Source organism: Hyperolius riggenbachi, chromosome 3, assembly GCF_040937935.1.
Source record: "Hyperolius riggenbachi isolate aHypRig1 chromosome 3, aHypRig1.pri, whole genome shotgun sequence".
Taxonomy (NCBI): domain Eukaryota; kingdom Metazoa; phylum Chordata; class Amphibia; order Anura; family Hyperoliidae; genus Hyperolius; species Hyperolius riggenbachi.
The window spans coordinates 444,285,551-444,304,483 of NC_090648.1; the positions used below are offsets into that span (position 1 = coordinate 444,285,551).

Consider the following 18,933-nt stretch of genomic DNA (forward strand, 5'->3'; position numbering starts at 1 on the left):
AGAGAGAGATCTGTCTGCTACCCATATACCGCATGCTGAAATCGATTTCATGCAGAAATCGATCCAGAATCGGCATTGAGGCATCTGACCATGTTGCTGCCCCAACGCTATCCCCCTAATGTTAATTATCTCCCCGGTGCCCAGTGCAAGTGATACATTACCTGTCCACGACCTCCGCTGGCTCCGTGTGCACTCTGTTCTCCATACATGTGCGCCACGTGGTTGCCTAGTAACGTGGCTTTGTGTGTGACGTTTGATGTCACGTGCGACCTTACTAGGCAACCACATGGGGCACGCGTGTATGGAGATCGGAGTGCGCCTGGAGCCAGCGGAGGCCGCGGACAGGTAATGTATCACTTGCACTGGGCAATGGAGGGACATTTAACATTAGGGGGGACAGCTCCAGGGATTTCGTCGTGTTTGTCGATTCGTCCCAAAATTGCACGCCGTTATTGCCGCTCACCCGATTGAGCAAGTCGGCCCAACATCTTGCATTTGGTCAAAATTGGTTGCATTGGCAGTTGGGCATGCACTTGGCGGCACCGATTTTATTATAATAATCGAATCGGATGGTCTACCAAGTCGCCTGATGTATGGCTATCTTTACTGAATGCTAACTGCATACTTTTGTTTAATGGTCAGGCCAAAATTTTCCAATGAGACTGTCAAATGTGGTACCTGAGCTCCGTACAGCTTTACCCTTTTCCCGCTGCCCCTCCTACTTACTGTATCAGTTAGAAAAGCTTTCAAGTTTCTTTCATGGATTCCTGAAAGCACCTTTGATACCTGATCAGGGGCAGCTCCAGGGCGAGGCTTGTCGGTGCTATAGCAACCCCCTGCAGCTCCGTAGCATCCCCAGAGCTCCCCCATAAAGTGTGGGGCAGCTCGGCAGATGGAGGAGAGAGGACTAGAAGCCGCCATCCTAGTGAGAGAGAGTCACTCACCTCTCCGCTCACCTCTAACGCCAAAGCGCCCTATTCCCCTGTGTCATCAGCCGCCACTCTGTATCTGTCTCTACAGACGGCGTTTCCTATAATGTGATACACTGTTAACGTGTTGGTGAGTATCTATGCGCTTTGAGTCAGGCCCGGATTTACATCACAGCAGCCTATAGACACAGATATCCTGGCACCCTAGACTTCGCCCTCCATGAACCAACAAATCCCTGCCGAACCGCACAAGTGTGCTGGCTGGCCCAGCTGTAACTTCTCCCTTACCTGTTAGTTCCCTTGCCCATCATAGGTGCCTCTTAGTATTATGCAGCCAGAGCTATCCTCACTATTAAGTAGCTAGAGGTGCCTCCGAGTACTAGGTAGCTTGGTGTGCCCCTGACTGAAGGGAGATCTGGTCAGAGGAATGATGGGACCTGGGTGACTAACCTCTCATTTACACTCCTCTCAGAACTCTGCATAGGGAAGGAGGGAGGCACTTGGGGAGAGGAGTGAGACATCTTTCCATCATCAGGCGCCTGTAGGCACATGCCTACAGTGCCTTATGTTAAATCTGGCCGTACTTTGAGTCTTATGGGAGAAAAGCGCTTTACAAATGTTATTGTAGTGTACTATTATTGTATCTCTAGCCTGTTGCCAGCCAAGCAGCACAGCCAAAGGACACACGGGGAAGTACACTGACTGTGAAGTTGTCCCTTTCTGTGCAGATGGTGAAGAGACAAACTTGGAAAGAAAAGAGAGATCTATCAAAAAAACTTGGAGGAAAAAAAAGATGCCACCATGAGGTAAGGAGGCCATGAAAGACTTGGATGGAGGACTTATTTCATATTTTCCTAGTGTACATGAGCACTGGTGACCATTATCAAGGTTGAGATAATGGTTACAACAGATTCAATTACTGCATGTTACTGGTGTGTGTACAGTACAATGACTCCTGGGGCTGTGGCTGTATGTGCATGGGGGATGCAGCTGTGTCTGCATGGGGGAGGCTCCTGTGACTGAGTGAGAGAGGTTCCTGAGACTGCTGGGGATGTTCCTGTGGCTGCACTGGAGATGCTCCTATGGCTGCAATGGGGATTCTCCATGGGCTGCATGGAGGGGGGGGGGGGGTTCAGAGACTGCTGGGGATGATCCTGTGACTGCTGGAGATAATCCAGTGACTGCTGTCACATTTCATATTTCATTTCATATCCTTTAAAGGATACCCGAGCTGACATGTGACATGATGAGATAGACATGTGTATGTACAGTGCCTAGCACACAAATAACTATGCTATGTTCTTTTTTTTTTTTTCTCTGCCTGAAAGAGTTAAATATCAGGTATGTAAGTGGCTGACTCAGTCCTGACTAAGACAGAAAGTGACTGCAGTGTGACCCTCACTGATAAGAAATTCCAACTATAAAACAATTTCCTAACAGAAAATGGCTTCTCAGAGCAGGAAAGAGAAAAAAAGAAAATGGCTTCTCAGAGCAGGAAAGAGATAAAAAGGTCAATAGTTCATAGATTTTAGCTCTGGCGTACATCAATGAATGTGTTTGAGCAAAAACAATAAAACAGTTAAAACTTAAAAAGTAGATTTAAACTTGTCACGGACGGTTGCGGGGCCGCAGGCGCGTCCTGTAACCGCCCGTGAAGAAAAGCGATCGCACTCGATTCTCTGCATCGATTGCGCTTCAAATCGATACAATCTGGGTTGAGTGTGTAGGGGCAGCTGAAGTCTTTTTCTCAGCAGAGAGATAGCACCAGCCCAACTGCTGGATGGCTCTTTTGATATGCTAATGAGCCTGGGCCCAGAGAGTCCCTGGCTTCAAGCTGTGCTGATGGCCCATCCATCAGGTATAGACCATGACAGAAGCAATCTAGTTGGGAGAAAAGCCAGACCCTCCGGCTCCCTCCCAGCAGGGGAGCTGACACCTAGCTAGCTGCCCAAACTTCAAAGAGCCTTTGCCTGGGAATGACCTGCTATCAATCCCAAATGTAGATCATATTCCATAAACGGCTATATGTATCATATTTTCTGTGTTGCCAGGCTGGCAGGCGTACGTTAAAAAGGGGCGATGGGAAAAAAGGGCGCCGGGTTTTTAACGATAAACATGGATTACGTTTAAAAATGTATTTCGTTTAAAAGTAATGTTTTTAAACGTTATAAATCATTAAATAATGTGTATTAAATCGGCAATTGTAAAAATGTTAATCTTTCGTTTAAATAATGAAACGCATAATAACGTTTAAAAAAAAATTACTAAGTAACCCTCCCTGTACCTACCCCTAACCCCTAGACCCCCCTGTTGATGCCTAAACCTAAGACCCCCCCTGTTGGTGCCTAAGTAACCCTCCCTGTACCTACCCCTAACCCCTAGACCCCCCTGTTAGTGCCTAAACCTAAGACCCCCCTGTTGGTGCCTAAACCTAAGACTCCCCTGTTAGTGCCTAAACCTAAGACCCCCCTGTTGGTGCCTAAACCTAAGACCCCCCTGTTGGTGCCTAAACCTAAGACCCCCCTGTTAGTGCCTAAACCTAAGACCCCCCTGTTGGTGCCTAAACCTAAGACCCCCTGTTGGTGCCTAAACCTAAGACCCCCCTGTTGGTGCCTAAACCTAAGACCCCCCTGTTGGTGCCTAAACCTAAGACCCCCTGTAATTGGTTTCGTTTAAAAATAATGTAAAAAAAAAAAAAAAAAAAAAAGTAATGTTTTTCGTTTAAAAATAATGTTTGGGAAAAATATTGTACTGGTTTTCGTTTAAAAATAATATTTAAACATGTATAAATCATTAAATAATGTGTAATCCTGAGAAACAGTAATAAAACATTAAGTCTCCGGGCGCCGCTTTTAAAACGTTAGTTTTCTCCGGCGCCCTTTTTTCCTACCGGGCGCCCATTAAACGATATTTATTATAGAAGTGAATGGCGGCGCCCGATTTGTCCACTAGCCTCAGGCGCCCGAATTTACTGTTTCCGGCTGGCAGACCCTCCAAACTAACAGAGCATGTAGGGCCCGGTCTGGCGTTGGTTCTGAGAACATTTCAGAACCTTCTGAGGTAAAGACTGCCCGTTAGGCAGTTCAACAGTGCCCTAATGATACCACAGGGGTCCCACCCCTCATGTTTGGTATCAGGCTGCTGGGTACATCGAGGCAGACCTGAAAATATTAGTAAATCTGCCCTGACCTGTACGGTTCTGTGAGATAGAGCCCATATATGGTTAAGGCATGATTTCTGGTCCCCCAGGACAAGGGGAGGACTCATCTCATGTTCTAAGGGGGTGTGTGGGCCCGCCCTCACTCCCTCCTACTGAATCAGGGGCATAAGAATGGCAGAGGAGCCAAACTCAGTGTCCTCCACCCTGAAAACATCTTGAACTCATCGGTGCCAGCTTGAGGATATGCTGGCATCCACCTGGTCTGAACTCTGAACTTTGATTGAAACCCAGAACTCTGATTTTTCCCACAAAAAGGACATCTTTCCAGGAACTAAGTATTTTTCTCCCTTCTTTTATTTTTTATACTGGCTATTACTGTTTTAATAATTATTGATTTTAATAATTGTCTGTATATATTAATTATTTATATTGCTGTGAATAAAAGACTTCCTCCAAGTTATTCACTGTTCCACTACCCTGCTTATCAGCACACACAGAACTGATCCCGGGTCTCTGAAGATACGCTACTGTTTGTTTGTTGTTGGCTAGACAGAATACCGTGTGTTTAACCGTTTTATTCGCAGGACTAGTCAGTCAGTAAATCAGGTCCACTGGCCCATACCAGTGGTGGTGGCAGATACCGTGGAATCGTGTGTACGTTGTAATTGCCCGTGTCTCACAGGCTCCCTTCTGAGTTGTCTGCGGCTAATTCTTAACGGTTCCTGCGCATTGACTGCGACCAGAGTTCGCACGATCCGTGCGCTGGCACCGTTTAGAAGGCTAAGTGCGGTCAGCCACTAGGGCTCCTGTGACAAAACTTAAAATAAAACTGTGGAATATCTTAAAAGTCATTTTTAGGACAAAGAAGATAGATACAATCATTTATTTCATTATTTTATTTTCGCCTCGGGTGTCCTTTAAGGCGTGTTCCACAGGTGACCAGGATCATTATGGAGCCTTGCTCAAAGACTCCTTACTATTTTACAGGACCAGCTGACCAGTACTCTGACACCAATAAAAAGCCACTTGTGACAAGTATAAGTACTGTATCTGAAGACAGTAAATGCTGAAGTTATGATCATTTCTATACTCTCTGATCTCTAGGAATGTCAGCACTGCATGTGCAGTAAGTTATCAGAGGAGATGCGAGAGTCCAAATTAACATCGTCTCCACACCAGCGTCTTATTCAGCTCATTAACCAGACTAGAAAGCAGCAAGTCAATGAAGATGATGAACTCTGCGGATCAGACAAATACACAGGTATCTATAAGATGAATAATACTGGGATGCAGATGGGGTTGTGCAGTAGGGGCAGTGCTCAGACATAAAGGCCTGTACCATACATGATTACGTGATTCTCAAGGTGATGTTTCCGTTGACCGGCGATCCATCATTTCCACGATCTCGCAAGGTGAATACACGCTTTGTGACGCGTGGCAATAACGACCGTCATGGTGGATCGGATCTTTCAGATCCCTGACGACTCCTGCGCATGTAGCTTCCTGCTGCCATGTGGCGGCTTGCAGAGAAGAAAGCAGTGCACAGTAACCATGTGGCACATTTCAGATGCAGTAAGTGAGCAATGACCTCACTGCATCTGAAGTGTACTCCGTGGTCACTGCGCTGCTCTCCCCTCTGTTCATGTTGCCACTGATCTGAGGTCTGTGTGAATAAGAGGTAGGCAGTGGTGGCTGTACCTGTCACAGACACGGTGGCCTTGGCAGCATGGGAGGCCCTTGCTATAGGTGAGGCCCCAAGCAGTCGCTTGTTTTGCCTGGGCATAGTGGCACCGCTGGACCACACCCAGTGTTCCTCAAGAAAGTCACCGTTTACATATAACATCCCAGGATTTAGACTGTAAGGCCTCGTTCACATCTCTTCAGCACAGATGGCCGTGCGATCGCAACGCAGCGCGTATGATCGCATGCCATCTGTGCCGCTGCCTGCTGCGCTGCTGATCCCATCCATTGACAGTGATGGGATCAGCTCTGCGCTTGTTGGCAAAATGCAAGTAGCAGTACGCAAGCACTTCATAGCGCATCATACTGCTGCACAGCGCAGTAGATGTGAACGGCAGAATGGGCTGTCTATGCCCTTCTGCCGTTCTTGCGTTTCAGCACATACGCGCTTCCAAATGTACACGGAAGCGCGAATGATGTGAATGAGGCCTAAAATGTATGCAGACACCAGAAGGAGGGTGCAAGGTTTTCAGATATAATTAGTATTCAGTGTCTTTGCATGACACGTACTGGCTGTGGCCACTTTTCTTCCACCCCATCCCACACCCCCCAAACATCACCCTCACCTCTCCTTCCTGCCAAGCCTTGAGGTACCCAGCAATGATGCGATTTTTAGTGAACAATCATATTCTCTCAATCAAAAAAGAAGAAAAGAAAAAATCCCTACAAATCCCCTCCTTCAACATCTTCAAGAAAGCCCTCAAAACTCACCTTTTCACTCTGGCCTACTACCCCTCACAAGTGCTCTTAACCTACAGCTGAACTCTGGTCCCCTACCATTCGTGTCCTTACCTCTCCCTCTAGATTGTAAGCCTTTGGGCAGGGTCCTCCTCCTTTTGTGTCCTACCTGATCTGGCACCTCCATTACTGTGAACCCATTCCATGCATTTGAGTGAACCTAACTTGCCTAATCTCCATGCTTTATCCAGTGACTGACTAAGCATTACCTTGTACTAATACTGTGCTGTGTGATCTGGTTTTCTTGTATTCCTGTATTGTCATATTGCTGTATGTCACCCCTAAATATTGTCTGTAACCTAAATTAATGTTCAGCGCTGCGTAATATGTTGGCGCTTTATAAATACAATAAATAATAATAATAATAATAATAATTAGATCTCTGACATAAATGAGCATGGAGCAGGAGACAGCAACACTGTACAAACATTATATTCCTTTATTAGAAACAATTAAAAACAAGCCATCCATCCCCAGCCAAAGCAATCCCCAGCCAAAAGCGGTCCAATGACAAAATGTAATTTTATGGATGCTCAGCAGCCAAAAGATAGAGAATATTAACAGTATATTATGGCTCAATGTGTAGCCACATAATGGTGAACATACAACACTTGTTTATAGTCATTACAGTTGTTTAAATGACCTACCGTAAATATTCTTGGTTTGTTGAGGTCTTGCATGAAATTGGTATTGCATCCAAAACGATCTATGAATAATCATGTTTATAAATGGATGCAATTCAAGACCAGAAACGGAACACAAGAGGCGGGGCTCAAAAAGTCAATCACAAAATATATCTATGAAAAATATGTGTAATCACAAAAAGTTGCACAAAAATAAATCTTAGAGTCAAGTCACTACCTGGTACGTTCTTGGTCTGTTAAGGTCTAGCCCAATAATCAACATTGCATCCAAACTGTAATGTAGTAATTAAGATAAATAAAAATGGATGCAATGCAAGCCCAGACACAGATAACAAGAAACGGGGTATGTATAGTCACAAAAAAATGTTATACAACATAGACATCCAATGAGGCCTGATAGCCAGGCCAGATAAAATGAGTTATTTCAAGGTAAATGGCCATATGCAATTGTGCATAAAGATGGTACATACTGTATGAAATGACTACCCAGAGTAATCCCACAATGAGTCTCAAGAAACTGTGCATGTGAGATAAAACTGTGCATAAGCAAAGATGCATAGTCCTGCGCGTCTACTGCGCATCCCTGAATAAGGAAGAGGAGCTGCACGGCCCCGATATGATTAGCTACAATGCCTTGTCACTAATCTTCGGTGGGCCGTGCTCAGCAACGGGGGACATCAGACCAGCGAGGGAAGCCTCAATGAGATCTTGAGGCTTCCCTGTCTTTAGGTAAGTATCCCATTTTGTACCCAAGCTTCGGCTCGGGTAAACGTTAAGTGTCACGAGATTGATGCCAACTAATGTTTTTACCAATATCACATGACTAGACATGGTCAAAACTGGGTAACAGTAAAAAAGGGCGCAAGAGGCTAGTGGACAAATCGGGCGCCGCCATTCACTCCTATAATAATTATCGTTTAATGGGCACCGAACAGGAAAAAAGGGCGCCCGAGAATAATAACGTTTTCCAACGGCGCCCGAAGATTTTTCATGTTTTATAACTGCTTGTGATGATTTACGTTTCTTATTTCAATAAAACATTATTTTAAATGTTATCCCTTACTGTTTGTAAAACATTATTATTCACAAAACAAAGCGATCAGTACGTAATGTAAATTGTAATATATTTTATCCCTTACTGTTTTTAAAACATTATTCTACACACAATACAGTGAGCACTAAGGAGGGTCTTAGGTTTAGGCACCAACAGGGTGGTCTTAGGTTTAGGCACCAACAGGGGGGTCTTAGGTTTAGGCACCAACAGGGGGGTCTTAGGTTTAGGCACCAACAGGGGGTCTTAGGTTTAGGCACCAACAGGGGGGTCTTAGGTTTAGGCACCAACAGGGGGGTCTTAGGTTTAGGCACCAACAGGGGGGTCTTAGGTTTAGGCACTAACAGGGGGGTCTTAGGTTTAGGCACCAACAGGGGGGTCTTAGGTTTAGGCACCAACAGGGGGGTCTTAGGTTTAGGCACTAACAGGGGGTCTAGGGGTTAGGGGTAGGTACAGGGAGGGTTACTTAGGCACCAAAATGGGGGGTCTTAGGTTTAGGCATCAACAGGGGGGTCTAGGGGTTAGGGGTAGGTACAGGGAGGGTTACTTAGTAATTTTTTTTTTAAACGTTATTATACGTTTCACTACTTAAACGGAAGATTAACGTTTTTACAATTGCCGATTTAATGCACATTATTTAATGATTTATAACTTTATAAAACATTAATTTTAAACGAAATACAGTACAATACATTTTTAAACCTTATCCATGCTTATCGTTTGAAACCCCGCGCCCTTTTTTCCCAGCGCCCCTTTTTAACGTACGCCAAAACTGACCAGTAGGAGCAACTCTGTGAGGCAGGAAGGGGTGAGTATCATTAAAAACTTTGGTCTCAGTCTGACTCCATAAAACTGTTGGACATGAGTCACTCTATTTCAAATATGTGGGTCCATTGTATAAAAGACATTAACATCAGCCATAGTTGGTGATCATAAATGTAACCAAGATGAAGATCTTCATGTCATTCCATCTGATGGCACACTAATTAATCTGGGATACAAGTCTAAACATTATCCATTGTATACATACGTTTATAATAATCTCTTCTCAAAGGGGAAACCAGTTCAAGTCCGAAAAGTGGTGAAACTGAATCCGAGAATTTCAACTGCAAAATTCACCACGCCCAGCCAATAGGTAACAGTAAGGTGAGTTTCTACTAAGTACCAGGGTCATCCAGAAAGTAACATTTGTTTGCTCTTATCTGCTATGCAAGGTTTTCTTTTAGTGTAATTTAACTTGCATGTGTCAGATTAACCTCTTCTCTCCCTGCTCCATTTGAGATGTGACTGCAGAACGCCGGGAACTGTTTGTTGAGCAACATTAGCATGAAGCCCCCCCTTCCCTTCCTCAATACTTCCAACCCATAGATAAGGAGCGTGATGCTACATCAATAAAGGGATTGAAAATCTTTAAAAAAAATATGAAAAATGCTTAAATAAAGGAGGTGATTATGTTATGTGGAGAAATTATAGGAAGATACACTGATCCATATCCTATTCCCTTTATTTCTAGGAGATATTTTCAAACCTCATCAATAAAATAGTATATTCCGCCAGTCTGAGCAATGACAATTACAAGTACTGCTGTTATTTGTTGGCATGTTGCTAGCCTGAGCCATCATTGTTGCAAAGAGACAATTAGCCGTAGGACTTTTGGCAGTTGTGTCATCTTTAGAGAAATTAGGGGAAGTTGTGGGCTATAGGTCAGATAGGCGTATGCATGGAAAGTGCAAATGGTTATGTGTGTGTCTTGTTACAGCCTTCTGTTTAACCACTTAAGTACCAGCTGTCTCTGCCCCCTTGAGGACCAGAGACCGCTGGTACAAGAATGACGGAATCCCGACGAATCGCCGCGCATACCTGCCGCAATCGCCATCATCGCCTCTTGCCGGGACCATCCTGACATCCACTCTGCCGTCTCTGTGAGTGCAGAGTCATGTGAGCCGGTCAGGAGCCGCTTTCATTGGCTCCTGACTGTCTACCAATGTAAGCCAATGGGAGCGACTTACATTGATAGACACGGCCAGGAGCCAATGAAATTGGCTCCTGACCGTCTCACATGGCTCTGCTGTCATAGAGACAGGCAGAGCCAGTGACGTCGGGACATCGGGTTTGAGCGGCGCGATCGGCGGGGAGCGACGAAAATGGTGGATGCACACTGTGGGCAGTAATTGGTGGGCTCCTGCCAGCCAGGAGCCCACCAAAACAGGGCGTAGATTTCAATCACTGTGGTACTTAAGTAGTAAATATAACCCTCAGAATTTTGACCCGGCCATCATATACCAGGTTTTAAAATGCATGTTTGAGTTTAAAGGACCACTTAAAGTAATCCCAAGCCGAAGTTCAGGATCAAAATAAGATACTCACCTGAAGAGAGGGAAGCCTCAGGATCCCAGTGAAGCTTCCCTCAGTGTCCCCTGTCACTGAGCATGGCTCCCCTCAAGATTGGGGCCGCACTTGTGTGTTTTCCCATTATCTGATAATTCCAAACTTTTCACAACCGCTCATGTGGGCAAAGAGCTGGCTGGATTCCCACCATGCAAAAAAATACTCAAAAGAAGTTTGGTAATACCGGTACTTTTTTACCTAGCTTTTACTACTTTTCAAGTTCTAAGCACTGAAAAGTTATGTTTAGATAAGATGAAGAATGACCTCCTGGGAGAAAATTCTGGAGAAAACGTTGATTGGATAAAGGCCAGCATGCCTAAAATAAAATAAATAAAATGTCTCTTTAAAGGGTATCTGTAGGGAAAAAAGTGCCCCAAATGGGTACTCACCTGAAGCCTCTGGATAAAACAAAGACTTTCCCCCTCTTCCTCCACCAGGCCATACCAGCGTTGTGTCCCCCCAAAGACAAGGGCTTGCTCGTGTATTTGGATCCGATCGGGCTCAGCTTTCTTCACCCAAAGAGGTCCATGCTACTGCACGAGCCATCTGCACCTGCGCAACAGCACAGACCTGATGGAGCTTGGCTTTTTTCGCCAAAGCCTAAATGGGTCCGTGCTGCTGTGCAAGCGCACTGGGGTCTCAGCGCTGGAATGGTCTGGAGGAGGAGGATGGGGGAAGCCTCTGGAGGTAAGTATTGAAAATGTTTGTTTGCAAACCTCACAGGTTTTAAAGACTACTTAAAGAGCCTGCAATGTAATGCTCTTTATTATTGCTGGAAGGATCGGCAGGTGGTAGGGTTAATCAATTTACCCGCTCCCCCTTAATTCATTAATGGTAAGAAATTCAGCCCCCTGCCATCTGTTAGTCACAGCCATGTTTCCTGAAGTCTTCCGAAACTCAGTGGGCTGCACCAAGCAGTGGCTACAGAGCTATGGAAGACTCTAGAAAAAATGTGTAAGAGGGTTTCTGAGTTTTTGTCATTAATGAATTACAGGGGAGTGGGTGAGTGATTAACCCTACCACCCACCGATCCTATAGTCTCTCTATTTTACACTGGAAGTACTCTATAATTCATTAAATGAAAATGGCTGTATTGTTACTTTCCATATGACCCTCGTACATGATGAGTGATGATGTGGTATTTGTTTTGTATTCATGGGACTGGGGCAGGTTATGGCAAATGTCTTGTCTTTGTGTTTGGGGAGGGGGGTGGCATGAATACAGCCCTGCACACACTGTTGTCATTCTGCTAGTGACAATGTATTACGATCTTATGGAATGTAAATGGTGATTTCAGCAAAGAACGCAGTCAGATGGGTTAGGCCTAGAGCTGGAATTCTCCATGGCACGGGCAAGACGAGAATGGATGAAGGAACAACACAAAGCTCTGATTCATAAAGAGATGACAAATCTGGAACAAGAAAAGAGCAAACAAGAGGTAAGCCATCTATCACCATGTCATTATATAAAAGGAATACATCCTGAGAACATGAGCCAAAGCTTGGGTTCAGAAACACATACTTACCTAAGGAGAGGGAAACCTGGGGATCCAATAGAGGCTTCCTGGGTCCTCCTCGATCTTCCTGCCACTCACAGGACCCTCCAGCTGATCGGTGTCGCGCTCCTCTTCTGACACGAGTGTGGCATGCTTGAAGAGGAGTGCAACCCCGCTTAGATTACCAACAAGCCCTTTTGAGGGTTCACGAGCTGCAACGGTGGACCAGAGGACACTGCGGGAAGCCTCTATAGGGTCCAGACACTTCCTTCTTCTTAGGTAAGTATGTGATTTTGTACCCGAGCTTCGGGTACTGTGTACAGCCTGTGTTGTTCTTGTTTGTGTAACTGTAACACTGGGCAGATCACTGGACAGATGACATTCAACCTTTTGGCCCATTCTTGCACAATTTCTTCCTCCAAATACAGAGACATCCACAGCAGAGTAGGTATTGTTGTGGCTGCAAGTGTGGTGGATGAGGAGGGGTTACGGTGGCCTCACTTGTCATACGACCTCTAGCAGAAGGGCACCATGGCTACGGTGCTCAATACAGTGGACGGGAGAAGGGGTGTGAACATAGGGAAGCCCCATCAAAGTTTTGCTGGAAGGCCTTATGCTGTGTAGTGATGCCACAATTTATTTTTGTTAATTGGTATCCAAATCCTGGTAAGATTGGGAAAGAAGAACCTTTGCACAAAAAAGACCTCCAGTTTAATATAGTTACACTTAAGTAAACCCGAGATGAGCACAATAAAAGATTTTATTCTTACCCGGGGCTTCCTCCAGCCCCTTGAGCACCGATGCTTCCCTTGGTGTCCTCCCAGGTGCCTCAGTTCTCCTGGTATCAGTCCCGGTAACTGTCTCAGCCGTGCCAGTCGGACTCCTCTGCGTGTGTGCAGAAGAGCCGACTGGCGCGACCGAGCCAGATTACTGGGAGCGATACCAGGAGAACCGAGGCACTCACGAGGATAGCGAGTGACGCATCGGTGCTCATGGGGCTGGAGGAAGCCCCGGGTAAGGACACAATATTTTATTGTGCCCATCTCAGGTATAATTTAAAGCAAAACAGGCAGATTACAAGGTGCACTCCTATTCCCCATCTGCAGGCGGCAAACATTCTTTTCCTTCATCATGTGCTTATATAAGAATAAAATGATCACTGTTACCTCAGTACTGTGAATGGGAGCGGCATTGCTCAGACCTTGATAAATTCGGAATTACTGAGGAAATATGGATTACCATCTGAGCCATAAAAAGTATGGTACTTTTTTTCCTTGAAATATTAGCTGATTTTCTTTCATGATCATAGATTTGCAAGGCCACTTAAAGCCCTAGTTCAGACTTTTTTTTTCATATTGTGTGGAATATATTATTAATTTCTAAATTCCTGTAGTATTTTCAGATGGTGCTTGGCTGGACTGAACAATCTGTGAGACTTGCTCCCCATATTTCATCATGATTGACAGGAAATAGTCAGGGAGGAACTGATAGGGACCTCTAGCCAGTCTTTTCCTCTGAGCACAGGTCCTTACGCGTACGTTAAAAAGGGGCGCTGGGAAAAAAGGGCGCGGGGTTTTAAACGATAAACATGGAAAACGTTTAAAAATATAATGTACTATATTTCGTTTAAAAATAATGTTTTATAAAGTTATAAATCATTAAATAATGTTCATGAAATCGGCAATTGTGAAAACGTTAATCTTCCGTTTAAAAAGTGAAACGTATAATAACGTTTAAAAAAAAAAATTAGTAAGTAACCCTCCCTGTACCTACCCCTAACCCCTAGACCCCCGTATTGGTGCCTAAACCTAAGACCCCCCTGGTGGTGCCTAAACCTAAGAACCCCCTGGTGGTGCCTAAACCTAAGACCCCCTGGTGGTGCCTAAACCTAAGACCCCCCCCTGGTGGTGCCTAAACCTAAGACTCCCCTGGTGGTGCCTAAACCTAAGACCCCCCTGGTGGTGCCTAAACCTAAGACCCCCCCCTGTGATAAGCATTAATAACGTTTCAAAAAAATATTGTGCGGTTTTTCATTTAAAAATAATGTAAAAAAAAAAAAAAAAATTGTACTGTTTTTCGTTTAAAAATAATGTAAAAAAAAAATATTGTACTGTTTTTCGTTTAAAAATAATATTAAAAAATGTATAAATCATTAAATGATGTGTAATCATGAGAAGCAGTTATAAAACATTAAAAGTCTCCGGGCGCCGCTTTTAAAACGTTATTTTTCTCCGGCGCCCTTTTTTCCTGTTGGGCGCCCATTAAACGATATTTATTATGGGAGTGAATGGCAGCGCCCGACTTGTCCACTAGCCTCCTGCGCCCTTTTTTACTGTTACCGGTCCTTACCGCCTCCTCTCACAGTAAGTAGCAGAGGGAGGAAAGGGGTGGGGTCAAGTGAAGCTGTATACTTTTTGCATGGAACTCCAGGGTCACATGACTGACTTTTCTGGACCAGCTGCATTAAAGGGGAACTGAAGAGAGAGGTATATGGAGGCTGTCATGTTTGTTTCCTTTTAGACAATACCAGTTGCCTGGCAGCCCTGCTGATCCTCTGCCTCTAATACTATTAGCCATAGCCCCTGAACAAGCATGCAGCAGATCAGGTGTTTCAGTGGTTCAGACTTATAAGTCTGTTCTGACAAGACTAGCTGCATGCTTGTTTCTGGTTTTAATCAGATACTACTGCAGAGAAATAGACCAGCAGGGCTGCCAGGCAACTGGTATTGATTAAAAGGAAATAAACATGACAGCCTCCATATACCTCTCTCTTCAGTTCCCCTTTAAATATGATAATAGCATGAGCAGTCGAATAGCAATAGTAGCAAGGTAAACACCAGGAAGAAGAACTGAGACTTTGAATACAAATTATATTTTCTCACAATTTTAACCATTGCTAATGTAATTTTCTCTTGCAGTACATCAGTCCTGAGGAGGAACTACAGCAGCTGAAAAGTGAGAAGTCTCTCCTGGTTTTGCAGCTGGAAGCTCTGAGGAGAGAAAGAAATGAAGCAGAGAAGGATCTGGAGTTACTTTGTCAGTTCTATAAGGAAGAAACACAGGCTCATAAACAGCATATACTGGAGGTATGATATACATTCACATACTATCAGGACCAGAAATGTCTTAAGGCAGAGTTCCCCAACCCTGTCCTCAAGGCCCACCAACAGTACGCATTTTGCAGAAAACCACAAACATGCACTGTTGATGGGCCTTGAGGATAGGGTTGGGGAACGCTGTCTTAAGGGGCCCATACACTGGTTGATTTCAGCCATCGATCGATCGGCTGCAAATTGATGCATGATCAAACGGCCAATCGATCAATTTGTGGCCTATTTCGATCAATTTGATCTATCTGACAGGATGGAAAATCTAGGTCGATCTGGTGCTGGCATCAGATGGATGGCCCATAGAGTTGCATTGGATTTAATGGTAAAGTTGGATATAATGATGCATTTCATTCTGAAATCTATTGGAAATCTGTTCCTAGTGTGTGGCACACATCAGATAGATTCCTGTCAGATTTGACCTGACAGGAATCTATCTGATGGCCGAATGTGATGCAAATCTATCAGTGTATGGCCACCTTTAGCTTCCGATACCATCAATCAAGTCAACTGCATGTTAAAGTTTATTGTTTACCATTTGAATTTGTCATCCATGAGGTAAGCTACCTAATTTTTTTTTCATGTTAGCTGTCTTTAATGCAGATTTATCATACCCTGGGCACCTTTCCCCCCCACTTTGTGTTACCTACCCTTCCTCAGGAGGGGTATTCTATTTGGCCAGGTGGCTGACACCACCCCTACAACCATCTAGAATCTTTTGCATCAAGAGAGCGACCGCATCCAGTTTGACTGGACTCCCAAGAGTCAGGTTTGTGCATCTCCACCTGTCTACAGTGGTTGGTTGCCCCCTGCAACCTCCCTTGTTGAGTGCCTCAACCTACTCTACTTCAATTGTCCATTGTTGTGACTTACTTCACCATCGGGGCTTCAGTTGTCTGTGTCTTTTTGTTTCCTTCCAGGGTGTTTTCTGTTCACCCTACCGATGCGATCTATTACTATGCTGTATATTTAGATTTTATGTTTATACTTAGAAACTAAATACTGATGGAGCAGTGTGTTCTGTAACCGCAGATAGACAGCCAGTATAACAAGTTAGAGCTTTATACTGAAGTAAAGCATGCAGGGATGTATCATACATTACCAGATATATCATATGTTACCAAATGCTGCCATTCGGATGCATGTAATTGCTGCTGAACGGGGCTTATGGATGGCAACCAGACAGCTGAACTGCTCAACAAACAAGCAGTTCAGCTGTCCAAGGAAAAGAGGTCTTAGGCTATATGGACAGTATATTATTTAGTAGTGCTTTAATGTTTGCAATGACACAGGAGGGAACACATGGAAACAACACTGATGAATACAGTTGGTTGGCTTTGTGGTCACAATATAATCCCAATTCTTCTGTGATCAGATATTCCACGCTTATCGGGGATTGCTGGAGGAACAGATAGATGCCCAGGAGCATCGCTACCGGAAACTCCTCGAGGAAACCATTCAGGACGCGATTCAGCTTTCGGCCCGGAATCAGGAGCTGGAGGCGGAGAACAAGCAGCTGCAGAAAAGTAATTAGATAAAAAGTTTAATAGTGTTTAATACAAAGGGCATTGCAAATTGTATTCATCCCTTCATTTGGAGAACCTTAGAGAGGGGAGAGAGGAAAAAGAAACGGGAAGCAAAAGCCAATTATGGGTAGCACATAAAAAAACCTTTTGTGAGTTAATGTGGTTGGATACAACTCTCATTGCAACGACTGCAACTGATTTATCACCTGAGGAAACCTATCCCCACTGAGGTCTTTAGTTTGTTCCAGTCACAATCCAAACTGCAGGCTGGGATGGTGGAGTGAGGGTGCTGAGGGGGAGACAATCGGAGGCCTGCTATCGGCAGAAACTTGGCTGCCCCCATAGCCGCCATTACAAATTGCGGCTAAACTGTTAAATTGGGGTGCCTGTGTCGGCCGATATGTAGTGGGTGTCTGCTATTTAACAAGCAACTGGGGCGCCCAAATTTCACAGTTTAGTCGTAGTTTATATTGGAGCTAATGGCAGCACCATAAGATTATCGGAATTGCGTGAGATTGGTGGTAGGAGGCAGCTAAGGTTTAGTTGGGGGGGGGGGGGGGGTGAGCGGTTAAGGTTAGGTGTGGGGGGTAGCCCCCCCACAGCCGCTGGTGTCACTTAACCGATGCACTAAAAAGTGCAAAAATAGGACGTTTAATGTGTTAAAGGGTATTTATCGGCACTTCCACAATGTGTTTCTCAATAATATATGATAGCATCTTAGCTAAGGGCTTTAAGAGGCATGCTTACCATTGTGGGATACAGCTTTGGGTGATGGTAACACTTGGTAACCCACAAGTGGAAGGCTGTCATATAAGCTCCCTGTAGAGAGTATAATGGTACTGTAGCCACACATCAAAAAGTACCTAAACAAAGATTCTTCCTGCTGATCTGAGGGCTAGAGGAACCTGGACACACTTGCATGGGGTATGTTGTTCACAATACCCCCCCCCTCCCCCCCCCCTTCTGGGACCCTTGTGGAGTACTAGGGGCAGCAGAGCACACTTACCTGTCTGGCTGTCACGCTCCCTCCTGTGTCCTTCTGCCCCTATCCTCGCTGGCGTCGGTTCCCTGTGACTTTGCGGCCGGGCCGAGGCATAGGCTGGAGAGGCTCCAGCCTCAGGGCGCAGTGTAAGAGGGAGGGGGCGCAGAATTCATTCAGCTGTCATTCCTAATTGTGTTTGAAGCAGAAAGAAATAAGAAATGGGGATACATGGCAGTGACTGCAAGCCAGATAACTAGATATTAAGGTGTTAGGGAGGTTGTGGGCCCTGTGGCGCCTCTTAGTCTAATAGCAATCAGTGTGTGACAGCTGAGGTGGGAGGGATGGAGGGACGCACTTTGGTGTCTCAGCCTTGGGTGCTGGAGGACCTTGTCCCGGCTCTGCTTTGCGGCATGTTATGGGAGTATAATAGATAGAAAAATTAGCCAGTAATAGTCCAATCAAATATGTGTGTATCAGGCTTAAGATTGGCCCAGTTTCAAACTGTATATAGTTTACATAAAATATGCATGTGAGCTGGAATTACTAGCATCTCACTGACCGTCTGTGATACCTACTACCTCTATATTGTGTTCCTATACTGGAAGTCACTCATATTACTGTCTTAGTAACCTCCTTCACCTGGACCTAATCTGTAAATACTTTTCTGATTGCAGCTGTCACAGAGCTGAGGAGAGAAGACTAGAAGAAAACCATGGCAGACACGTTCCAGTGCTTCACATGTACAATTTACATGTCACAATAAATCCAGCAGAATTATAATCTGACTTTTAGTATCAGTATGTATTTTCATTGGAGAGTTACCAACAAAGAACTCGGTAATGGAGTTACCATAATCATTTCCTGTCTTTTTTATTTTTCAACAAAGGTTTTATTGAGTAGCGTATCAAAATCCACAAATAATACAAATTTGCCAATTGTATGATTTACAACAACAACAACAAATAACATTTGTAAAGCGCTTTTCTCCCATGGGACTCAAAGCGCATCAGCATGGCTCCGACCATCGTAGTACAGAGAAAGAATTTTATAAGTCTGGAAATGCCAGGCTAAACAGGTGGCTTTTCAGTCTGGATTTGAATAGCTCCAGGGATGGTGCTGTCTTTACTGGGTGTGGCAGGGAGTTCCAAAGAGTAGGGGCAGCATGACAGAAGG

The 18,933-nt window shown here is 44.7% G+C and overlaps 1 protein-coding gene across 2 annotated transcripts in view; it reads left to right on the plus strand.

Moving 5' to 3' along the window:
• LOC137561652 (chromosome-associated kinesin KIF4) overlaps window positions 1-18,545 on the plus strand; it is a 58,830-nt gene extending 40,285 nt beyond the window's left edge. For both annotated transcript variants that reach the window (XM_068272966.1, XM_068272965.1), the window contains 7 exons: window positions 1,658-1,735; window positions 5,194-5,350; window positions 9,317-9,408; window positions 11,948-12,088; window positions 15,064-15,231; window positions 16,628-16,778; window positions 18,435-18,545. In XM_068272966.1, coding sequence (XP_068129067.1) covers window positions 1,658-1,735; window positions 5,194-5,350; window positions 9,317-9,408; window positions 11,948-12,088; window positions 15,064-15,231; window positions 16,628-16,778; window positions 18,435-18,463 — 816 coding nt within the window. In that variant the 3' untranslated portion in view covers window positions 18,464-18,545. The remainder of the gene's footprint in view (window positions 1-1,657; window positions 1,736-5,193; window positions 5,351-9,316; window positions 9,409-11,947; window positions 12,089-15,063; window positions 15,232-16,627; window positions 16,779-18,434) is intronic.
• The last annotated feature ends 388 nt before the right edge of the window (window positions 18,546-18,933 follow it).